The following is a 26,165-nucleotide window of genomic DNA, read 5'->3' as shown; positions in this document are numbered from 1 at the left end:
AAGTTCCCAAACCTCAGATTTGCAGCCAGGAAGATGGGTCTCCCAAAGACGACTGACTCTAGCTGTGCTCGTGGAAGCGCCTTCTTCCCCTCCCAGGCCTCTGTTGGAGCCCGAGAGGGGCTGCAGGTAGACTAGTGACAACCCTGCTTTTACCTCGAAGCTCACTCTGGGGCCAAACCTGTCATTTCTTCTTTACTTGCAAACAGGGCAAATTTAAAATAGAAGGGCCCCATGGGGCGTGTCCTTTGTTGGGAAGGTGCTTGGTGAAAAATGTCTTCTGGGTTTCTTTTTTCCTTTTTAAAAAACAGCTGTGACTGTGACTCCCTTTCGTGTGTCATTTCCCACTTGTTCTGATGAATGTTAGTTGTGTATTGCCTTCTAACAGTGAGCTGATCCTCGGGCCCACAGTGAAGAAAGATCACCCTTAAACTCTGGACAGGAGCAATGCTATGAAAAGCCCCTCTCCTCTCCAACCTCACATTCAGACAGAAAAGACTCCAGAAAGCCAGAGGAGCAAAGGAACCTAGCTCTAACCCTTCAAGCCTTGTTTTCCAGAACAAGGATGAACATGCCGATGGGATCACCAGCTAGCAACTGAATGTTAAACAATGGCTTTCGCTGGAGTAAACTTTTAAAAAACATTTTTACAGTTACCAGAGGTCTGATTCTAGATATAGAAGCTTAATAAATGCTTAATGATTGATTAGAACACTTTTATGCTCCTTGAAACAATACTGGGGGATTGATAATGCCCTAGTCAATTACTATTTTTGTTTTGGGTAAGTTTAGCCTCCTGATGTTTAAAAAGGTTTTGGCTAAGAAGACTTGGAATGACTGACATGCTTAAGCCATCTTTCCAGTTGGTTTTAAACAGTCACTACAAATATCTCACCCCATTAGAAATGCAGAAATGCCACAAATATCCTTAATTCTAAGCCTTAAAAAGGAACATTCAAAAAGCAGCTTAATTTCAATTTTTGAATTACTTGAAGAGATTTCCAGAATGTTTTAAAATTTTTGTTTCAAATTTGCATTGCTCTACCAAGAAGTGAGACAAGTAATTTTTCAGAAACCCTGATGCTGAAATACAAAAAGTCACACTGCAAAACAGAATAAGTTATTTTATTACAAGATATATAGAACAGAACTGATCTTCTCATTTTTAAGCCTAATTTCACCAATATTGCAATGCAAGAAGTTTACCATCACAGGGCTCCCAAACCCTATCATGTTATACATAAATGAAACAAACTCAACTTGCAAAACTAGAAACCAGAACATTAAAGTATCTACAATAATTATAAATAGTGCAAAGTATATGTCATATCTACAGTGCAGGTACTGAGTATCAAAAAAATTTTTGTGAACAGTTAGAATGTTTGTTTTTAACAATGAATGTATCAGAATGCATCCAATCAGAACCAACCAAAGCAAACTTATTTTTTCTCTTTTTTCAAGAAAAATTGTCGGGCTTCTTCCCAGGCCTGCTCTGGAAATCTGTTACATAGCTCAAGGTAGTCTTGGGAAGTGAAAAATTTTTCTGTGAAAGAGAGAGAGCATAACATTAGATTATAATTTTGGGTGTGCTAAGAAATTAAACTTATTTCAATATTTAAGAGGTTGGAAATACAGATGGTCAGGTTTAAATGAAATAATAATAAATCTGGTAAGTTCATTTAAAAAAAGAACAAACACGGTCACAATATCTCCAGTGCATTCGGATAATATTAATTAGGAAAGCATCTTTAAAAACGACTGCTTCTAATTTTGTAGTTTTAAAAAAAGGAAGGAGGACAAAATCACTGTTTATTTTGCGCCATCCCAAATTGCCAGAAAAAGACATCTGTTTATATTTCAACACAAAATTTTGCCCTTATTTCCTTTTAGGCAAAAACCAAACCATGTTTCGTTTTCGGGAGCTATGTCAAGATTTTCCTTTCAGTATAACTTGCAATTTTTCCCTACTTCCTTATTCAGCTTTACATCTAATGACAGAGGAGACAAATGAGAGAGACTCATTTACAAATTGTGGCTTCGAAGTGCCCTATCAGAGGGATGAGAGCAAAACCACACGTATTCAGTCCCTTAAAGAAGCCCATCTTCTCCCTGTGTAGCACTGAACAGCTGAGTCGCAGGCTCAGGACATAAAGTATGAACGCTTTCATGGTGGGTAAGTGTTCAAAGTCAGCCCGTGAAAGGGAGATGCCCAGGGAATAAACTGACAGCGATGCTCATGCTATGATCTTTGTCAAACATGAGGCGTCCCTAAGAGTCACAGTGGACATCCAGTACAGAACTTGGGGGGTAGGGGGGACGGGGGACAGACGGACGTGGAACTATGGTGCATCAGGCCAGCTGTAATCTGGTACATGCTTAAAACCTCTTCCACTACAAAAGGTCTCTGTGCCTCTAATGTCCTGCTCTAGAAGTGTCAGGATTTCACTAACTGGCCCACAAAGTGTGCCAAGGAAACAGCTGGGGATCTGTCTTCCAGATAAAGCAAAAGGGGCTAGTGTTTATTTCACGAGAAAATAGGAAAAAGGAAGGCTGCAAGTTTTTCCTCGTTAACACAAAATTTGCTGTATGACTGAAAATAAAAACCTTCAACATCTCCAAGTATTTCCACACGGAGCAAACTGGGGTTTGGGGGCCTCCTGGATAGCTGGAGGGCTCAGTGGTGAGAAAGGCCTCTTTCTTGGGCAGAACAAGCAAACAGCAGCCCTGGCCCCGGTCCTAGGTGGTAGGCACAGGGCCCCAGTATTTGTTTCCTTCTTCACTCACCTGGGTCCACAGAACCTGGTTTTTTAAAATGACAAATGTAACCACTTCAGTTGTTGTTGTTTTTTCTTGTTGAAACTTTTCAACACCTGCTTATTCCAAATGACTTTTTGTTTTCTTAGCAAAAGAATCCAACACGCACCAAGATAGGCTTCAAGGTTAGGGGCCCCAGAGGGGAATGCAGCCAGGAGATGGAATTTTCAGTGTTTTAAAGAATTAAAAAAGAAATGGAGAATTGGGAACTTCTAATGCAAGTTTTCTTAATTAGGATATTCTCTAACTACTGCAAAACTGGGTGCCACCAAGAAGCTAGTGAAGCCTTGGTTTTGAAAATTACAATCTAGGAAGACGATGACAAAAAGACAATTTCAAACAACCTTAACATTCAACTCTGATCAGAGGGAAATGTCCCAGCAGGAGAGCAACAGAAAAGGGCTTGTAAATCTTTCAGCCTCTGAACTCTGCTAATTTGATGGCTTTTTCTGCATGTAAAACAAATATTTTCAATAAAAAAAGTTCAAGGGCTTAAATTCACCATTGGGGGAATTCTCCCTATCCCCCAGCTAAGACAGATTACATCACAGCACCAAACAGGGAAGGAAACCAACAATCTCCTCACTTGTATCTTTCACTGAGTACTTTAAACTAATGTTCCTTATCTTGCATATCTGTTTTTATCTAATGCTTTCTTAAATAACACTTGTTGACAGCAGAAAGAGGAGGTAATTAATTAGCATTCTGGAAGCTCTTCAGAAAGGTTTCTGTAGAAATCAGATTCTTCTGATTCTCTTCTGTCATGTAGTGACTGGTTTCTCTTTGTCACAGCCAGGGAAAGGACATGGTGAAGGAGACGAAACTACCACCAAGGCTTTCCTTGGAGTCTTTTAGACTTCTCAGTGAGGCAACATGTGGAATCCTGCTGAAGGGTAAAATCTACAATTACTTTTTGCCTTGAAATATATTTGGCACTTGAAACCCGAGTCCTTGATGATAAAATAATGGGAAATTATAAGTGATGGAAGATGGGGAATACACATGCAGCTTGGGTTATCAGCCTCATAAAGAATGTCTTAGATTTCAAGAGACATACATACCCCTTGTTTGAGGATACAAGTCTTCAGTTTGACCTGGAATTGGTTCAAAGTCCTGGGTAGACAAAAGAAAACTGTTTGTACGGTGAGTGTAAAAACAGTAAATTTGCATGAAATAAACTGAAAATCCTCATGAAGCAACCGCTCTGCAACCTCTTTTGCCTGATGAGCCTGGAATCCAACATTGTTAGAATCTAAGGAAATTTCTAAATGGAAGCTGGGACTGGCTTATTATAAAGGAAGACTAAATAATGATGATCCTTAAAACCTAGTACTATATGTAACTGCTTTCACAATAATCATCTCCATAAAACGATATTCATGTTACACAATTGTCAAAAATTACCGTCTACCATGGCAGCTAGCATCGAGCCATGCCTCAAACTTTGCTTTGTGCAAATCTACCTTTTTCCACATTATTTCATTAGCTTTAGCAGTCTGTAGCTTGTAGCCTACTAGACTCTTATGGTGGCTTAGCAGTGAGCAGTTCTGCTCGGGTTTGGAAAAAACCCTCAACTATCCTGCAAAATTCTACAGTAACTCAGTGATCAAAAATGTTAAATTTCCATTTTAAAGAAACAGTATTTTTAATGGTGAACCTGAACATTAATACTTGATGAAATGAACAGGATAGAATCCTTAATAGTTCATTCCACAAATGATGTGATGCTACACATGACAGTGGTGGCCAAACCAAGCCAGGAAAGTGGCTTATCCCATTCCCTCCTTTGCCTCCCGTCCCCTCTTCATCACAGGCTTCAGGAGCTGGAAGAGGGCTTAGAAGGAGTCCAATCCCTCCAGTTAACAAAGTCAGTGTGTGAAGGCACCAGGAAATTCTCAGTAACCACACTAGCGTCAGAAAGAAGTTTTACTGTTTTTGGAAAATTAATTTCTTTGTAACATGTACATTTTTAGGGAAGATTAGATATAAAGGAACCCTCCCCTCCTCGGTATGTATAATATCAAATGAAAATGCATAGTTGAGAATCTGCTGTGTATGGATTTGCTTTTATTTCTCATTTGATATCACACGGATTTTTGTTAAGAAACTGATGTAATTTCTCAAGACATCTAAAACTTTAAATAATCATATAATTTGGTTTGGCCCAGCTGCATATTCTGGGATTTGAAAAATGACCATAAAAGGGTTTTTAAATTCCTGCTATAGCTCTGTATTTTTTACATTAAATTTTTCAAAATTTACTTTATGAATGATACAAAGTATTGAAATCTATGTGATAGTTAGGCTCTCTTGTTAACATCTTATTAGAAAACCACTCCTGAAAAGCCAATGGGTTCTGACGTGTGTGTTTGACTTTTTAAACTATTTTAGAAAACGAAGTCAAGAATTATAAACAGAATAGCTGGGCTGAAAGATTTTTTAAAGTGATTGACCTTTAACTTTGTTTATTCCCTCACCACTGAATTGTAGACTGTAAAAAAAATGTCTTTCACAAAGAAAGTGTCATAAATCATTTTTAAAAGTCCGTCTTTTAAAGATGCATTTACTAATCAGTCATCTACTATCAAACAAGTATTACAAGTCATTTGTATTAGCCAGAGTAAACTAAAAAATAAAACAGAACAACAAAAAAAGAAATACATCCATTTTTTTTGGGGGGGGGTTAAATACTACAGGCACGAAGAGCTCTGGAAAGCAGTTCCTACATTTGTTCCTGAGCAAATAGTGGCATTTCATCTTACAGTGGAAAATGTGAACCAAGCTGAACGATTAAAATTTTTTTAAAAGTTTTTTCTTTTATCCTGATGGAAAAACAATCCCTGGATTCGGGAGCAAACACTAGGTAAGGGCCAAATTGACTTTCTGTGTCCACTTAGCCAGGCGGCTTTGGATGCTGAAAATGCTGCTTATGCCACAACATTACCTTTGACTTAAAGACACATTCACGGTAGGAAGATGACACTTGTCCAAGTTTGGGATTTTTTTTAAAAGCCTAACACGAGAGATACTGGAATCAGAGTCACATCAAAAAACATCTGCAAGTTACACTTCACATTTCTGGGGCTGTTTTGACAGCTTAAAGTCAACCACACAGGTCGACTTCTTTTCTGACTTGCTGTCTAAACTGCATTCTCCAAATCCTGATAAAACACAAACTACAGCCCTAATGCGACAAGGAAAATGAAAAGACTCAAGCAGTCTTTAAAAACAGTAATTATCAGCTGCCCCGAGCTGAGCAGCTTGGCCATTTTGCTGCCTTAAGTGAAATCCTCCCTTAGAGCTACAGCCGCTGCCCAGACACCGCTAAGCTAGTGATGGGTGAGCCTGGCACGGCAGAAAGTTCTCTTCAACCATAGAAATGCTGGTCTTCTTAGTGGGCTGCAAGGGGTCTGGCAATGAACAGGCCCCCAAGGTTTCCTTCTGTTTTCTTACTGAATCGGGTACACAGAAAGTCAGAGACCTAGACCCACATGGAATAATGGCCTAAATGGAAGCTCCTGTTGGAATGTTTGTACCTGAATGAACGTGGCAAGCAAGACACAACTCATCTCCTGCTCCAGAATGATCTTGTTCTGAGGGTTATTGTAACAAGCAGCGATTAGTGAAGGGAAGAGCACCTTGATGAGACGAGGATCACTAAAATACTGGAAAGGCAACTGGCAAAGCTTCTGCAGCACCGTGGGGTGACGGCCCGACTGCACGATGACCTGGGGACAAGGAGAGGAACGTGAGCACCCCTAGTCCAGCTTCCCAGATCACGGCCCAGTGCTAGCGAGGGTGCTCCTGAGGTGCCGAGCAGGATCATACCAATGGAAACGCCCCATTCCTCTCCCTGAGGGGGGGGAAAGGCCAATTTCCCAGGGCTCAGGCAAGCGCTCGCTCCCTCGCTCGCATGAGCTTCCTGGCCGTGCCAGGGCTAGAGGGACAGTGAGGGAGAGAGCCAGAGGCTTCCTGCAGAATGATCCAGGATAAACATTTACCCAGACAGGGCCACCGGGCCTCCCTCCCGCCTCCTGGCCGGCTGGCTCTTCTGTAACAGCCTCTGGGATACAGGGAATATAACATCTACTAGACATTTCATTCAGAGGCTGAAAAGAAAAGCTGATTGTGAGTCCCTCACCACAGTTTCTGCAAGAAGAGACCCGGAAAGATCCTCCCCTCAGTCTTCCTTATCTTAGCTTTTATCACTGCCATCCAGTCTAAAAGGAGAATTGTTTAGATAAATGGGACTGTTGTCTTGAAGTAGGCTAGGTTTACAGCTGTGTACATCTTAAGACATGGAGCAATTAATGGGCTAGCTGGGGAACCCTCTTAATTTACTCACCAGTCCTACAAAGTCTCCACGATAAACCAAGACATGTCAAAATCAGATCTGTTTCAAGTAACCTTGATGAGACAATTAGAATATGAAAGGGTTGGCTGACCCACAGTTGGCTTCTCAGCAGAGAAGGAAGCTTCTCGAAGGTTAGGGACACTGTAAAACCTAAGGTCACGACTGTAAATTGTACTTGGAAAAACCCAATTTTACAGGTACACACCCAGACAGGACTGCATTCAAATGAAAACCAGAAGGAGAGAATGAGGTAGTGGAGGCTGGAGGAACATAAATTACCAGGATTTACAAGTTTTTAAAGTACTTTTAACAATACACTAAGAACACACTCTCCGTTGATAATGCAGTTTGGTTTAAGAACAAGATCAACAAAGTAATAGTTCACATTTTTTAGTTCAATAGCCAAAATGACATCAAAAACCCTTCAGAGGATGTGGATAGGGACTTGCTAATACCCGCAAATCCGAGAGGAATTTTAAAGACTCTTACTCTGTGACAGTCTAGCTCATACCCAAGTAGTGTCATTTGTGATGGCAGCTAATAAAAAGGTGATTTTGTCATTGATTTTAACAAAGCATTTACTTAAGTCTATAGTCTAATTATTAGCTACACAAAATGTAACCAATCCAAACAGACACTATTTGGGATTTGAAATGAAAGAATGACCCAAAGTCTTTCTTTTCCAACTGTGGGAAATAATTAAGATCAACTTTTCCCTTTGTAACTCCATTCAACATTTATTGAGCACCTACTATGTGCAAGGCCCTGGACTGGATAACAGCAGCTGACATTAAGGTATATGAATATACAGATGTAGATATACAGATATAAATAGAAAGCTGGATAATTTCAGCTGATCCTACAACAACCCTCTTTTATTAAAATATATTTTATGAAGGCTCATTAATTTCAAAGTTCTAAATCAAGGCGACCTAGCTAGCATGGACACATTTTAACTGGTGAGCCTACCCTGCAGAAGTCACAATACCAGGTGGTGATTTTGAACTTTACCAAACTTGTACTTTTAAAAAATTTCATTTTTTAAATTTATTTTTTCTCAGTTAGATATAAACACAATTTTTAACATTCATTAAAAAATTTTTGAATTCCAAAATTCTCTCCTCTACCCCACCCCCAGTTGAGAAGGCAATCAATTTGATATCGATTATACATGCGCAGTCATGCAAAATATTTCCATATTAGCCATGTTACTAAAGAAAATACAGACCAAAAAGACCCCTCAAAACAAACAAAAATGAAGTAAAAAAAAGTCTGCTTCAATCTGCCTTCAGACTCATTCAGTTCTTTCTCTGGAGGTGGACAGCATTTTTCATCAAGAGCTTAACACACTTGGCTTGGAATCATCTTGAATCATTGTATTGCTGAGAATATTGAAGTCATTCACAGTTGATCATCCTATAATAAATATTGCTGTCACTGTGTGCAATGTTCTCTTTACTTTGCATCAGTTCATGTAAGTCTTCCCAGGTTTTTCTGAAACCATCCTTCTCATCATTTTTTTTTACCTTTTTATTTTTATTTTTTTAGGCAATTGGGGTTAAGTGACTTGCCTAGGGTCACCAGCTAGTAAGTGTCAAGTGTTTGGTCTGAGGCCGCATTTGAACTCAGGTCCCACTGACTTCAGGGCCGGTGCTCTATCTACTGCGCCACCTAGCTGCCCCTTTCTTGCCATTTCTCATAGTACAATAGTATTCCATCACAATCATATACCATAATTTTGAACTTACATTCTTAAGAAATCAAGGGAATTGACTCTTTGATTACATTCACATCTCAAGACTCACTGCAAGGCCATTGCCAGGGCATGCTGGGTGTTCACCCACTTTAAGTCTTGTGAACAGCACGTAAGGGAGAAATTTAGTCTTGTCCATTTGATTCCTAAGAGGGTGAGCAAGTCTAACCATATGACCAGACTACAACTTGCAATATGTGATAGGCAAAAGGTCTCCCAAGTGGTGGTCACAAGCTCCTTCTGTGGCTAGGAGGTTCTGCTTAGCTCCAGGAGGGGTGCTGTCAGCCTCAACGGAGAAGCCCCCAGGATGCCAAGGGGTCTGCAGAGCAGCCAGTCTGCCGTGGGGAAGCTGCCGGCTTTGACTCCACTTGGTGACAGACATCAGGGCACAGAGGGCTCCATCTGTAATACGCTGAGCTCAGAGGGCAGACTCTATGGATTCGGCCGGTGCTGTGTCACTTTAAATAATGTGGCAGAGATGCAGAGCAGCAGGAATGATTAGAAATTATGACGATAATTCACATTTCTATGAAGATTTAAAGCTGAAAAATATTTTCATCAAAACAAGCTTGTGAGATACACAGCACAAAGATTACTATTCTCATTTTACAGAGGAGGAAACAAAGGCAGAGAAAATTGAAGTGACTTTCTCCAGGTCACAGAGCTAGTAAGTGCTGGGAGGTGGGACTGAACGCCAGGCTGGTGGATTTCCTGCCTGTCCCTCTTTCCACAAGGCCCTGCTGCTTCTCAGACTAGCAGGCCAAAGCTGGCAGAGAGATCTCTTTCCTTTGGAGGTGGGAAGGGGAAAGGATTAGGGCGGGCTGGGAGAGTAGATTTAACAGGGCTGAATCAAAAGCCTTATTGAATTGCCTGGGGCCTTGGCCACTGCCTTAAGGGAATAGCCTGGGAATCCCAGGACAATTTATCAGATACCTAAGTTTATTTCTGGGAAAGCTCTTGCTTTCTGTACTTAGCAGACATCCATATTGGGTCTCAAGGAGTTTCCTATCTATAGAGTCATTCTCTTTCATAGATACTTTTGTTAACACACTGACATTGTCTATTTGAAGTTTGGACTAAATCTAAACAATTAAAAGTTTGTAGGTTGGAGCTAGTCTCTACTGTTGTCTCCATCTGTGCCCAGCCCCCATCCCTGGCGAGCTGATCTTCTGATAATTCTCTGAATCCCTCCTATGGACCCTCAGTCTGTAACTGCATTTCTTATGACCTAGGAATTTCAGCAAACTAGCTGCTTCAAGGGGCAGCCCAAGGTCCTGGATGCCTGGAGAGTGAACAACAATCCAATCATGTCTGGAAGGGGCAGAGAACGGCTTGGGTAATAGTAGTAATAACAGGACATGCCACCTTTAAAATGCAATTTTCACCTTTGAATCATGAAGTACCAAAAAGTGCAAAAGGAAGACAAGACCAGAGAGGTGAAGCTATACAGGATCTGAGAGATTACTGAGCGCATTTCCCCTAATTTTACAGTTGGGGTAACTGAGGTTCAGAGAGAAGTGACTTGTCCAGGGTCACAAAGTTAGGAGGCAGCCCAGTCACATCTGGAACTCAGGTCCCGTGACTCAATGCGGTGCCTTTTCCAATCCTTAAGCCTCTTACTGAGGACGCCTGGGCACAAAATCTGCAGGAGCCGAGGAGGTAATGGGAGGTTCCTAGGATAAACTAGCCAAGGCATGAACAATGCAGCCTTTAGGGGTGTCAAACTCACACCAGCAAAGCAGACTGCAAAATTCCTGAGGGCACCAAACCAGGTGAAATGTGACTGGGAAATGTTTAACAAAATCAATAAAAATACAATAAAACTGAGATAATGTTAATCGGTGGCTTTCTAAGTCTCCCACATCTGTTTCTATTTGAGAACGGTATCACTGCTGTGCTAGCTGACACAAGGATGGTCAGGTACTCGGGGAAATGTCATTGTGAACACAGTTACCACCCAGGACAATGCGAAGCCGGGAGTCCGGAGAGCTCCCCGAGCCAGGGGCATTCTGCTCTCTTTCATCATCTTCCATCATCACCAGGAGGTCCTTCCTTCTGCCCAGGCTCTGCTCCTGACTCTCCAGAACCCTTCTTCCTCCAGGCCTGAGTTCCAGCTCACTCTGCCCTCCACTCTGCCCTCTTTGTTGCTGCCTGTGTCTGCACTCCCAGCACTTAGCACACTGCCCGACACAGTGTGAGTACTTAATAAATGTTGGCTTTCCTTCACTACGTGGAGCTGCCTCACCCTCCCCCCACAAGACCCAAGCACTGCCACCGTTAGAGGTTCAGTACCCAGGGTTAGCAGAGACTCTCTGAAGCAAGCCAAGGCTCTCACCACTGCCCCTGGGCTGGAGGCCTCCCTTTGAAAAGTGGGACAAAGTAGAGTTGCCAACATTATAGTAAGTCTTTGTCCACTGTCTTCCAGGAAACCTCAGTACACACATGTATCCCTATAAGAAAATAGCGCTGCAAATAACGACTGACAAGCAGTGTGGCCACTCACTGTAGGGCCTCCAAGGTCAAAGCTCTAGCCCTGGCTCTGCTGCTCATCACCAGGGTGGCCTTGGCCACCTTCTGGGCCTCAGATTTCTCATGTGTAAAATGGGGAATAAAATTTGAGGAAACAAAATCAAGACACAAGGTGGAGACCTTAGAAAGCCTTAAAGAAAGTCTTCAAGAGGGACCATCTTAGAACTAGGACTGCAAGGGGATTCTAACTTGACAAAGGTATTTGTGCTTCCTTGAGCTGTACTCCCCTTTTAAACTCCGTTTTTATCTCCTTGCTTCATTGGTCACTTGATGACATTCCTTAATTTGGGAACACAAGTATTTCTGGGCTGAATCAAGGAACATCAGAACTAAAAAAAGAATTTAGAAATTATCTTGTCCAACCTCTTCCTTGACAGGATGATGCTGGGGTTCCAGAGGAGAAGAGTCCCAGTGAAGGTGACATAGCACAGCTATTCCCAGCTTTCAGGGCCTTCCCTATGAGAGCCAGAAGAATCTCCTTCAGCCAATGAAACCCCACCTGTCTCCACCCTCCACCCCCATCCTGCTCCTGTCTATGCTTAGAGCTGGGAGATGCCCCACAATACAAAGATAGTGGTGTCACTGTGTATTTAATGACAAGGGAGCCACACGAACCAGCCGCCAACACAGAAAACAGAGACCTGAGGTAAATAACCCTTCCATGCAACAATAGCCTTTGGGAGTAGAGCCAGTAAGCTGTAACCATGGCCCAGAACTGCTGCTAGCCATTCTTGGCTCTGTTAAGTACAGAAAGAAAGTTGTGCAAACAACTGAGGGGTGGGGGTGGGCAGTTCAGTGGTGATGAAAAAGGAAATGCACTCTGACAGCTCTGATGAGACAATCCCAAAATGGTAGCTGTCCAAGAAGTACAGGTAAAGTGGTTTCAGAAAAAACAGAGGCTTAGATGAGGGAAGTGATAGGCATTGCCACCCTCCCCCACTCCCCAAACACATAAGCACAGGGGGAAGTCTTCAGGGGCCAGAAGGGTTTGCTGCCATTCCAGTGGTGCTGGTTTTACCTTCAGTCAGAGACTCATGTAGTAAGTTCTGGCCTCACTCTCTCAGGGCCAGGTAGTCTACATTAACCCTCCAGGTTCTGGGTGACTCTGAGGGGGTGGGAGTGTCTCTTTTTTCTGACAATATTGGCTTAAGCCCCTACTGGCTGTGTTGCCCCTATTGGTTGAGGGGACAGTGACTAGCACTTTCAGTTTCATTTAACCATTTAATGGGAGATTAGCTGTTACAAAGGGATATTTACTTCAGAGATGGAACAAGATCAAACATATAAACACTTACCCTCCCCCCTCAATAATGTAGGGGCACACTCTCCCCTTTACCACCTCAGTCCCAGGAAGGGTAGGCACAGCACTAGCCCCACCAAATTCACGTGCAGATGGAGCAGGCCTGCCAGACGACTGTGTCACAGTTACCACTGGATCCAGGATCCCAAAGGGAACTTCTAAAAGTCAATCCTTGTTTCCCTGGGCATCAATGCTGTGTTGGTTTGGAAACCTGGACTACGGAATGACAGGATGCCAAGGGGCCCCCTCAGCCTTTGGAACTCACAAGGTCATAGGTTCCCTTCACTGGTTGCCCAACTCCATCAAGAGCATTAAGAAAGCAGCCACAGGAGATAATCAAATAGCCCAGTCCACTATCCTGTGGGATAATCAAAGAGCCTCTTTGACATGTGGTTAGCACACCAGAAACGGAAATTAAATGAATCACAGGAAGAACTAGACAGTAAAACTAGGATAGTGGAAGGCCTCAAATTTACCCCTCTCAGACCTAGATAAATCTAGCCAAGAAATAAACAAGAAAGAAGTTAAGGACATGAGTAGAATTTTAGAAAATTTAGTAGATATGACAGACTTCTGGAGAATAAGGAACGAGAATAGAAAGGAACATAACTTATTTTCAGCTGTGCATGGCACCTTCAAAAACCCCCCATCATATATTAGGGCATAAAAACCCCAAACAAATGCAGAAAAGCAGAAATATTAAATATATTTTTCCTGACCATAATGCAGTAAAAATTACATTCAACAAAGGGCTTTTGAAGCATAGATTAACAATTAATTGGAAACCAAATCACCTAATCCTAAGAGTGGGTCAATGAACAAATCATAGAAATAATAAACAATTTCTTAGAAGGATATAACAATGAGACAACATACCAAAATCTGTGGGATGCAGCCAAGGCAGTACTTAGTATTTATATTTGTAAATGCACACATCAATAAAAGCAGGAAAGAATAGATCAACAAATTGGACATGCAACTTAAAAAACTAGAGAAACAACAAATTAAAACCCCTCAATTGAACACCAAAATAGAAATCCTGAATACCAATGCAGAGACAGACAAACTGAATGTAAAAAACAAAACACTGAACTAATAAATAAAAAACAAACAAAAACCCAACAGCAACAAAACAGATTAAGTACTGGTTAATTTGATTTAAAAAAAAAAAGAGGCAGAAAACCAAATTAACTATCAAAAATGAAATTAACTATAAAAAATGAAAAAAGTGAATTCACAATCAATGAAGAAGAAATAAAAGAAATTATTAGGAGCTATTTTTCCCAGGTATAAGCCAATAACATTTCTAATCTAAATGAAATGGATGAATAATTACAAAAATATAAACTGTTCAGATTAACAGAACAGAAAATAGAAAATTTAAATAACCTTATCTTAGAAAAAGAAATGGAACAAGCCATCAGTGAGCTCTCCGAGAAGGAAAAAAGAGCAATCTTTGATGTCTGTGTAGAGCCCTACCACTTTCAAAGTGCTTTTACCTCTACTTTTGTGAGTGTAGCACTGGCTCTGGAGCTAGTGTCACTGACAGGTTGGGTAGTCAGAGGGGAGCTGGTTCTGGGGACAACCCTGAACGCTTGGGGCTGTCTTTCTAATACTACTGCTCACCAGTTCCTACCAGTGTGATTTTCCCATTGATTACCAAGTGATATCAATTAGCCAGCCAGACTTAATTAGCTTTTAGAAATGAGTATTTACTACAGTGGTACAATACGAACGCTGGTTCCTGGTACAAAATATCCCCTCAAACCAGACACTCTTCCACAAGTACATACTGAGTCCAGGGGAAAGTGGGTTTAATTTTTAGAAAGCACATATGGCAAAGATGTAACACATAGCTCCTGGTTTCTGGAGGTGCTTTTCTGCTCATTGTGGGGTAGAAGGCTAGAAGAGTACTTGTCTTCCATACCCTCAGGTAGCGTGCAGCTTCCAGATGGCCTCCTCATGGAGTCCTGAAGTTGATTTTCCTCAGTGTCTCTATTTTGTCCTCAGCTCCTGCTTCAGGTACTTCAGTCATGCATGGTGACACTGCTAGGATGCCCACGGAAAGTCTAAACTCTTCAAACCTGTCACAGTTCACCGGGTCATCCTCTGGACAGGGGTTGGGGGGAGACAGAGGTTCTTTCCTTGTCAGGGTTTTGGTTAAAGCTCCTTCTATGGGCTGGCCAGACAGTGGAATACTAGATTCAAAACTGCTTTGCTCTTTATCCAAGATCCGAGGACATGACTAAGTTTCTTTAGCCTGTCTCAATATACTTCTTGGGTAGCGTCATTCATTTCATCCAGTGACTTTCAATCCTTCTAAATTGACCAAGCACTTTTTTGCTCCTAGATTAATGTCCTTGATTGATTAATTGATTCAACAGATGTGTTTTCATGTAATAAAGATATCTGTGCTAGAGCATCTTTTAGTTACTTTAAGGGATTGAACCAATCTCTCCCCCTATACAAGTAATCCTCATGATGACTCTGTAACGTATGTTGGGCAAGATTATTTCTTGAGTGCTGGGAGGGCGTCCAAAATCACAGTCACAAGTAACAGACAGAGGATTAGAACCCAAGATATTCTGATTTTGAGGAATGTTCTAGTCAATTAGGTGACCTCATAAAGGTTGCAATTACCCTCATAGTGAAATATTTGGATCTGATGTGTGAGGTTAATATATAACTTAACTCATTTTATTAGTAGCCCAGAGTTATCTTACCAAATCCAGCCTGTTCGATTTCTTCCCTTGCAATCTCTGGCTCCTGCATTCTCTTCTTTTCATCAGAATGCTTTGCTGCTTGGCCTTTTCTGTTTTAAGTTCTTCTTTTGTTCCTTCAGGATACTCTGTCTCTCACTCTCAAGGATTTTACTTCTAAATGAAGGATGTTCCAAATACCTCTCAAACCCGTCTGACCTGTAAGATGTAGATCTACTTGTCTCTAAACTTTTTTGATTATATACTTCATCAATAAAAAATTTTGAGCACACAACCAACATATGCATATTTATTTATAAACTATACACATATGCTGTAATACAAATGAATTATACATTATAAAATAGACACAAAAAAGAACTTGTGAAAAGATAAGACAAAAAGTAAACAATGTTTTACAAATATTCTTTAAACATTTACTGACCAACGGTGTAAAAACCTTGTGTTCTTACTACATCAACTTATTATTAATTTTTTTTTGGGTGTGTATGACCAGAATGTGCATCATCATTCAAACAAATCTTGGTTGGAAACTTTGGTTGGGGCACCTTGTGATTTGAAGGTGCGGGGGCTAAGTTGGGTTTATTTCTATTGCTGGTTTTGATGGCTATTCTAGCTGACAACAAGACCTCCCACACAGGTTCATATAGGAGAAGGGCAGCTCTGGCTGCCTTGACAAAATCATGATGTCCATTTTTCAGTACTATCTACCAATTATACAAAAGTTTTCATTTAAATTTAGCTAACACATTTCAATCTTCCTTCTGTCAATTAGTTGTTCTTACAAACTAATCATAATGTACTGCATTTTTACATTTTAAACAAATGGTTTCTAAATCAATTTAAATCCATATAATAAATATCAATAAAACTCAATTTTCCCTTTTTTTGAAAAAAAAAAAAGATAAAGAATATAACTAGATGATTGTCTTGTGTTCCCACTTTGGACTAGGTGATCTCAAAAGTCCTATGAAATCTCGCAACCCTCTGCTTTATTACACACTATTACTCAGAGGGTCAGTTTTATACTTTAACAAAATTACAAGTGCGATTTTCAGGGCAAATATCATCTTGATAGGTAAACACACATCTCCCCTCCATCAAAACCTCACCCAAACAAAAGTTCATTTTGTAAAAAATATTTTTGATGTCCTTTTATTTTTCTTTTGGTAAAAAAAAAAAGAATCCATACTGACATCAATAATTCTTATTTTAAGTAGGTCACATAAAGGTGGAGAGGATAACTTTGTATTAAACATTTCAAACGTTCATCTTTTAAAAAAAATCAAATTTGGACTTTAGGAAGAACCCTGTTTAGAGAACATGAGATTCAGAAATAATATCGATATTACTGTAATGATATCACTATCATTAAAATACCTTAATATTTTGAAAGTTTTTGTTTATTTGCATTTTAACTGCCTTGAGAAGGTGGTGTACGTATCATCTTAGGGATTGGTTACAGCAAACTTCTAAAATACATAGTAGAATTTCTGGGTAACTAAATAGCAAATTCACTAATAACTCTTTAAGACAGTATGTTGTACTCCATTGTATAGTTCAGGAAACTGAGACTTAGAAACAACTCGCCCGCAGGCACAGAACTAACACTGTCAGTGCTGGGCCTCAAACTTGTGCCTTTGGACTCCAAGCCCAATGCACTTTTCATGAACAGGATGCTAACTTCCCCAGACTCGTGAGACCTTGTCTGGAGCATATATAAAGTGAAGGAGTGGCTGGAACTAAGCAATTTCTAAGGCCCTATCACTTACAGTTCTGAAGTTTTTGTGAATACAAAGACACCCTCTGTTAGCCAGATTTGTTACAAACAACAAATGTAAACACAACATAAAAAGCTCCACAGACTTTCTTTTAAAGAATGGAAAAAGCTGTCAGACAAAATGTGCCTCCTAGAACTCTTCAAAGGTGGTAGCGTATTTCCTAAGAGCAGCCCCATCCTTCATGCTGGCCAGTGAGCTCCCTAGCAAGATGAGCTATGTATTTCACAGCATTGCATACACACATCCTAACTGTACTCTGGACCAATTTCCATTAGCAGCATGTTTGTGATCCTCAGCCTAGGGTCCTCAGTTTTTCAAGCTGACATGTTCCTAACTCCTAAACTCTTGTGTGGGGGCATAGAAACAACAGGGCTAACACATGCTAAGCATCATCTGCCTCATCTTCTGGCCTCTCCTTAAATGCCCAGCTACCCCGGACACATCCCATGTTGTTTTTATGGGGTTCCCTGCATAATTCTATGACTATTCTGTTAAATCATAAAAATATAATAGTAGCCAAATCTTTTTGTAGTTCCAGTTTATTGCTTTCTCAAGTGAAATAAATGGTTTCTCGGATTTCTTTTGCTTTCATCTCTCTGCATTAAGTACAGTAGGATGAGGTTCCAATTAGGGTCCATTAAATGTTCAAACTGATTCATGAGTCATTTTAAAGTTTCTTTTCCTAACTGTGTATACACATGTGTCTGTCTGTCTGTCTGCAGTGCATTGTTGGGTTAGCAGTGACCCCTAGAGAGAGGCATTCTGGTGTTTGGTCTCTCTGACTCCAATAGTCGACAGTTGTAAGGGGGGTTCTTTAAGTACCATCATCTGTTTGTCACCTGCTAGGTATAACCAGCTGAAAGAATAGTCAACACATGTGGGTTCCCTCTTTGGGAAAAAAGGAGGTGGGGAATGGAAAGCTGGCAGCTAGCAGACGTTTATCCTACTGGCAACAAATTCCAACCAGCTTTGGAGGAATTGGAAAATATTAAATGCTTTTGAGATGTTCCTACATTAGTTTTCCTTTTACAATGTGGAAGCATCTTATTACTTGTGTGGATGGCTCTGTCTAAAAATGACAATGGGGGGCAGCTAGGTGGCGCAGTGGATAGAGTCCTGAAGTCAGAAGGATCTGAGTTCAAATCCGACCTCAGAGCAGACACTTGTCACTTACTAGCTGTGTGACCCTGGGCAAGTCACTTAACCCCAATTGCCTAAAAAAAAAAATTTTTTTTAAAATGACAATGACAGGGCCCCTTCTAAGGAATGTTGGGTGGTTTTTCCCTGGGAATTCACAGTGCTTTGTCTCTTAGTCTTACAAACAGGTACAGGGCAGGGACAGTCTCCTAGCTTCTTGTGGATGCAGTAACTGAGGTTCGCAGAGTTCAAATGGCTTATTTAGGGTAACAATGTTCCAGAGCGGGCTAATCACTCCACAGTTTTCCCCATTAAAACACATTATATCCCACGGGCCTTAGAAAGGAAGCAGTCCAAGAATTCACAAAAGCTATTGTTAAACAAGTACCTCTTGCCTTAATTTCCCAGTCAAAGCAGCAGAGATGAGAGGCCCTGCATGGACTTTCTTACATTCTAGATGCTGAAGACTCAGACGACATACAAACAGGCTATCTATCCTCCCAAATGTTGGAAAAGGGAGATTTAAAAATGCAATTGATTTGAACTGATTCATAAAAACAACTTCCAACGTGTGGGGTCCCTTTTACTCTAAAGATTAATAAAACCAAGCATTCTTTAGGGTGGCATAGAGCAGAGGCTATGATGTGGCATGGTAGAAAGACCATGAGATTTATTATTTAAGATTTTTTTTAACCCTGTGGTACTTTCCCAATATGCTCATCCTTCCCTGAATGAACCTTCCTGGGCAATAAAGGAAACCAGCCCCCAAACTGGCCTAGAGTCTGATAGCCTTCACTGCATTCTGCACTCAGAGTCCCGAGGAGATGATGGACATGGGATTCAGGCAGCACAGATTGAGGAAATCATTTCCCTTCTTTGGGCCCATTTCTTTATCTAGAAAACAAGGAGGTTGATCCTTGTAACATCTAGGGTTCCTCCTAACTATAGCATGCTAAAAACCTATAATAGTGACTTCATATCTGTGTTGAATTTTGTATTTCTTGACGTCTCAATGGGTGGGGAGAGGAGTTAAGGGGAGGAGAAAATCTAGAACTGAAAATAAAATAAAATCAAAAAACCCATAAGATGTAAAGCCAACCAACCAAACGAATGAATGAACGAATACACATACATATATAAAATCGTGTTGCTTAAAAAAAAAAGACTATGATATTCTGTTGGTGGATTGTGCTTTACACAGCATGGATGTTTCTGAAAAACTGTACATAGATTTTTGAAGAGTAAACCAAAACACATTGTTCAATGCTCTCGAGGAGCTCATTATTTAAAGGCAAAGGAGTGTAGGGGTAAATTCTTCTGTAAAGCAAAGAGCTAATGATTGATTAATAAACTTTCCAGTTTGATTTTTCATATACCAGCTTCTCTTCAAGTATGGACATATCTGCATTAAAAATAATTTTCCTTTTTAACCTGTGATAATCTAGATCATCAGGCCAGGGATGATTTTTACTAAGTTTGTAAGTTAACTGAAAAGGGCTCACACAAGGGTATATCCTGATTCTCGGCTTTGCCAGACCCCAAGACACTAACATTCTTTGGCGGACACAATCACAACTTCAATCAAAGCAAAATTAGGAAGCACTTTCTATAACCGGATTCTAAGACAAGTCAAGAATCACAAAACCAGAGAAACAGGTTTGAAACCAATGATCTCCTTCTCTCACATTTGCAGCCCCACATACAGTAAAGGAACTTTGCCAAACCCAGCAAAATGTTTTAAGGCTCACATATTCAAGGTGGTGATAATCTCTTCTGCGACAGCACTCTTAGAAGAAGCTGCTTGTAATGACTCACAGCTGCACTTTGGATTACTCAGTTCAATCCAAGGAACATTTTTACAAGGTGCCTAATTACTTCAGCAAGACAGGTAGTGCAAGTGTTAGTAGACCTATTTTACGGATAAAACCCTTGAGGTTCAGAGGTTAAATGGCTTGCCCTGGGTCCCAAGGCTGGAAGGCAAAGTCAGGTATCTTGACGTCAAGGGCAATGCTATTTCCTATATTCCATACTGCCACATGTGGCCTGCCCTCAAAGCACTTATAGTTTAGCACAAGGAATGATTTCTAATCTAGTTGTCTCAGTATGGCTACAATTCTGGCTCTGCTGCCAGCCTTTCTAGTTCTTTGACTCAATTTCCTCAGGACTGCTGGTCAGCCTTACAATGCACCATGGCTATTTTAATTTTATTGTGTTGAGTCCCAGGTCTCACTGAGACAGGTCTCTCCTTCACCTTATCTCTGGGGAAGATCAGAATCATCCAGTGGCACAGCAGGAGCAGACTCCAGCTGTCGAAGATGACACCTGAGGCTCAGAAGGAGGAAGGGATGTGCCCAGGGTCCCCAGGGGCCCACTGAGTCCAGCCTCATCAGAGATGCAGGCTCAGCACTCATTCTGCCGCAATCAGACGTGCAGGCTCAGCACTCATTCTGCCACAATCAGGCTGCTTGTGACTGAGCTCGGTTTTTTGTTTTAAATCGGAACTTCCTGTCTGGGCAGAGGTGTCTTCTATGTGATTGCAGGTTGGATCCTAACAGCCCAACCCCAAGCGATTGATCTTAGAGGCTCCTCTTATTTTAGCCCCAGGCAGGGTCCAGGACTGTTTAGATTCACTAATGGTCTCTGGTTAAACTCTGACTCAAGATTCCTCCTATCTTCATTTAGTTGATGTCCATTTGACACCAAGATCACAGACTTTCAAGGGAGCAAACAGTCTGCTGCTGCAAATGTAATCCACTGTTCCCAGATTTCCTGTCCTTCAGCCCTCTGCCTAAGAGGTCTGGGTTTGTGTCTCCTGAAAAGCTGCTACTTGCTTGTGAGCAGCAGCTCCATGGCAGGAGGCGATAAATCAATGGATGTCGGCTTTCAGCCCTGTCCCAGTGACTATCCTGGCCTTTCGGTGTTTCTGCTGTGGACTGCTGATGAGGGGATGTGAAGCTGTCTACAAACTGGCCTCTGCCTCACTTTCAGTATCTTAATCACAGAGAAGCAGCAGCATGTGGTGGAAAGCCACTGAAATGTGGGAATCGGAAGACCTGGGTTCAAGTCCCAGCTTTGTTCTGTCCTTAATGTGTGCCATCTGTAAAATGGGAAGACAACCTCTGCTCTGCTTGCCTTATAAGACAGCTGTAAGGTCAGTGGTGATGGACACAATACACCACAGAAAGGTCAATGCAGACTTAGTGAGTTTGGGATTTCAGAGGAGTTGTCTGCTATGTTTTGATTTTTTTCTACTTACTTTTAAAAATAGTATTTTATTTGCCCCCAATTACATGTCAAGAAAATTTTTAGCATTCATTTTTACGAGATTCTGAATTCCAAATTTTTCTCCATCCCTCCCACTCCTCCCCTCTTCCAAAAATGGCGGGCAGTTTGACACAGGTTATACATGTGCTATCACGTAAAACATATTTCCACATTTGCCACAGTCGTGAAAGAAGAAACAGATCAAAAGGAAAAAAAAACAAGAAAAAGAATAAAGTAAGTGAAAAAAGTATGCTTCGACCTGCATTCAGAGTCCATCAGTTCTTTATCTGGATGTGGACAGCATTTTCCTTTGTGAGTCCTTTGTACCTGGATCACGGCATTGCTGAGAAGAGCTGAGTCCTTCGTAGTGGATCATCACGCAATGTTGTTGATACTGTGTATAACGTTTTCCTGGTTTTGCTCATTTCATTTTGCATCAGTTCTTACAAGTCTTTCCAGGTTTTCCTGAAATCTGCCTGTTCATCATTTCTTATGGCACAATAGTACTCCATTACAATCATACCACAGAATGTTCAGTCATTCCCCAACTGAGGGGCATCCCCTCAATTTCCAATATTTTGCCACCACGAAAAGAGCTGCTATAAATATTTTTGCTTAGGTAGGTCCTTTTCCCTTTTTTATGATCTCTTTGGGATATGGACCTAGCAGTGGTGTTGCTGGATCAAAAGGGAATACACAGTTTGGTGGCCCTTTGGACATACTTTCAAATTGCTCTCCAGTTCATTTCACAACTCCACCAATAGCGCATTAGTGTTCCAATTATCCCACATCCTCTCCAATATTTATCATTTTCCTTTTTTGTCATATTAGCCAATCTGATAGGTGTGAGGTGGGTACCTCAGAATTGATTCAATTTGCATTTCTCTAATCAAAAGTGATTTAGAGGACTTGTTTCATATACCTATAGATAGCTTTGATCTCTTCATCTGAAAACTGCTTGTTCATATCCTTTGACTATTTATCAATTGGGGAATGGCTTGCATTCTTAAAAATTTGACTCCATTCTCTATACATTTGGGAAATGAGACCTTTATCAGAGACACTTGCTATAAAGGTTGTTTCCAGTTTTCTGTTTTCCTTCTAATCTTGGTTACATTGGTTTTGTTTGTAAAAAAGCTTTTTATTTTAATATAATCAAAATTAACTGTTTTACATTTTGTAATGCTCTCTATCTCTTGTTTGGTTGTGAATTCTTCCCTTCCCCCTTGATCTCACAGGTAAACGATTCCTTGTTCTTCTAATTTGCTTATGGTGTCACCCTTTATCATGAACTAATTTGACTTTATCTTAGTATACAGGGTGAGATGCTGGTCTATACCTAGTTTGTGTCCTATTGTTTTCCAGTTTTCCCAGCAGTTTTTGTCAAATAGTGAGTTCTTATCCCAAAGGCTGGGATCTGTGGGTTTATCAAACACTAGATTATTATGGTCATTGACTACTTGTCCCTAATCTATTCCACTGACCCACCACTCTATTTCTTAGCTAGTACCAGAAACTTTTGATGATTACTGCTTTACTAATATACTTTGAGATCTGGTATTTTGAGGCCACCTTCCTTTGTATTTTTTCTCATTAATTTCCTTGATATTCTTGACCTTTTGTTCTTCTAGATGAATTTTGTTGTTATTTTTTTCTACCTCTATCACCTAAGTGATTGGCTGCATCCTGTACCTTTTGGTATGTTGTCTCGTCATTCTCTTTTGAAATTACTGATTGTTTCTATGATTTGTTCTTTGACCCTACTAACTCTTTAGGATTAGATTATTGTTTCCAATTAATTTTTAATCTATCTTTCCACTGCTCTTTGTTGATTGCATTAGGATCTGAAAAGAATACATGTAATATTCCTGCCACTCTACATCTGACTTTGAGGTTTTTATGCCCTAACACAAGGTCAGTTTTTGTGTAGGTGCCATGTGCTGCTGAGAAAAAGGTATATTCCTTTCTGTTCCCATTCAGTTTTCTCCAAAGGTCTGTCATATTTAACTTTTCTAATATTCTATTCACCTCTTCAGTTTCTTTCTTGTTTATTTTTTGGTTGGATTTGTTGAGTTCTGAAAGGGGACAGCTGAGGTCCCTCACCAGTAAAGTTTTGCTATTTCTTCCTGCAACTCACTTAACTTCTCCTTTAAGAATCTGGATGCTATACAACTTGGTGCATATATGTTTAGTATTGATATTGCTTCACTGTCTATGGTACTTTTTAGCAAGATGCAATTTCCTTTCTTATTTCTTTTAATTAAGTCTATTTTTGTTTTACTTTGTCTGAGATCAGGACTATTTTTTTTTTACTTCAGCTGAAGCACAATATATTCTGCTCCAGCCCCTTACCTTTATTGTGTGTCTCTCTGCTTCAAGTGTGTTTCCTGTAAACAACACATTGTAGGATTCTGTTTTTGATTCACTCTGCTCTCTGCTTCCATTTCATGGGAGAGTTCATCCCATTCACACTCACAGTTATGATTGCTAACTGTGTATTTCCCTCTATCCTACTTATCCTCCTGTTCATCCTCTCTCTCTTTTCATCCTTTCTTTCCTCACCAGCATTTTGCTTCTGCCTACCACTTCCCCCAATCTGCCCTCCCTTTTGTCGGTCCTCGCTCCTCCTACCCCCACTTAATCTCTTCCCCTCCTACCTCCCTTTCCCGTAAGGTAGATTTCTATATTCAACTGATTGTGCATTTTATTCCTTCTTTGAGCCAATACTGATGAGAGTAATGTTCAAGTGATGCCCACTACCCAACCTTCTCATCTTCCCCTCCATTGTAATAGGTCTTTCATGCCTCTTCATGTCAAATAATTAACCCCATTCTACCTCTCCCTTCCTTCTGCACCCAGTGTACTCCTCTTTCTCATCCCTTAATTATTTTTTTATGTCATTCCCTCAAATTCACCTTATGCCTGTATCCTCTATGTATATTCTTTCTAGCTGTACTATTAGCAATACAATTTTTAAGAATTACAAGTATCAGGGCAGCTGGTGGCACCCTGGTATCCTGGAACCAGAGAGTAAATTAGGCCAGGCACCAGGCATGGAGTCAGGAGGACCTGAGTTCAGATCCAGCCTTAGACCAGATACTTGATAATTACCAGCTGTGTGACCCCGGGCAAGTCACTTAACCCTAACTGCCATACACACACACATACACACACACACACACACACAGAATTACAAGTATCATCTTCCCATGTAGGAATTTAAGCAGTTTAGTTCTACTGAATTCCTTATGTTTTCTTTTCCCTTTTTACATATTTACACTTCTTTTGGATCCTGATATTGGAGATCAGATTTTTGGTTTAATTCTGGTCTTCTCCTTATAAAAGCTTGAAATCCTTCTATTCACTTAATTACCATTTTTCCCCTTGATGTATCACGCTTAATTTCACCAGGTAAATGATTCTTGGTTGTTCCTTTGCCTTCCAGAATATCATGTTCCATGACCTCTAATCTTTTAGTGTTGCGGCTGCTGAGTCCTGTGCAACCCTGATTGCGGCTCCCCAATATCTGAATTGTTTCTTTCTGGTCACTTGCAACATTTTTCCCTTGACCTGGTATTTCTGTAATTTGGCTATCACATTCCCTGGAGTTTTTATTTTGGGATCTCTTTCCTGAGGATCTTTTTCAATGCCTAATTTACTCTCTGGTTCCTTGATAATTTCTTGGAAGATGCTGTCCAGGTCCTCCTTTTAATTATGGCTTTCAGGCAGTCCAGTGATTCTGACATTGTCTCTCCTGGATCTGTTTTCCAGGTCAGCTGTCTTTCCCATAAGGTATTTTACACTTTCTTTTTTTTCCTTTTGAACTTGTTTGATCCATTCTTGATGTCTCACAGAGTCATTGGCTTCTACTCGCTGATTCTCACTTTTCAGGAGTTGTTTTCCTCAATCAGCTTTTGCACTTTCTTTTCTATTTGGCCAATTGTACTTTTTAAAGAGTTGTTTTCTTCAGTGGATTTTTGCATCTCTTTTTCCATTTGGTCAATTCTGCTTTTTAAGCAGTTGTCTTCTTTTTCCAAGCTGTTGACCCTGTTTTCATGATTCTCTTGCATCACTCTCATGTCTTTTCCCACTTTTTCTTCTGCCTCTCATATGACTTACAAACTCCTTTTTGTATTCTTTCTAGGCTTGCTGAGGCCACTTCCCGTTTTCCTTTGGGGTTTTGCCCACAGGTGTTTTGACACTGTTGTCCTCCTCTGACTTTGTGTCTTGATCTTCCCCATCCACCATAACTTTCTACGATCGGATTTTTTTTTTGCTCATCTTTTTTGTTTTTTCCTTTCTTTTAAATTTGAGCTCTGCTCCTGGGGTGGAAGGGACACTGTCTCAGGCTTCTTGTGCCAGGGGCTGCAGGCCCTAGGTGTTTACTTGGTGCTGCACCGATGTTGCCCTGAGGCCCACGGGGACCCACATATCTGGTGCTGTACTGAGGGGCTGGGGTTGGGGATTGCCAGTGCCACTAGAAGCCGTACAGGTTTGGAAGCTTACCTGATGGTGC

At 40.7% G+C, this 26,165-nt stretch overlaps 1 protein-coding gene across 1 annotated transcript in view; it reads right to left on the bottom strand.

Moving 5' to 3' along the window:
- Positions 1-1,105: 1,105 nt before the first annotated feature.
- Positions 1,106-26,165, bottom strand: part of SCAPER (S-phase cyclin A associated protein in the ER) — a 415,034-nt gene continuing 389,974 nt past the window's right edge. Inside the window, 3 exon segments of the mRNA XM_020976028.2 lie at positions 1,106-1,540; positions 3,873-3,924; positions 6,348-6,539. Of these exon segments, the coding sequence (XP_020831687.2) occupies positions 1,437-1,540; positions 3,873-3,924; positions 6,348-6,539 (348 nt within the window). The 3' untranslated portion in view covers positions 1,106-1,436.

Source organism: Phascolarctos cinereus, unplaced genomic scaffold (genome assembly GCF_003287225.1).
Source record: "Phascolarctos cinereus isolate Bilbo 61053 unplaced genomic scaffold, phaCin_HiC Scaffold_3;HRSCAF=262, whole genome shotgun sequence".
Classification (NCBI taxonomy): Eukaryota; Metazoa; Chordata; class Mammalia; order Diprotodontia; family Phascolarctidae; genus Phascolarctos; species Phascolarctos cinereus.
Note: the sequence above shows the minus strand (reverse complement) of the source record. Positions and strands in the feature narration are given on the sequence as shown.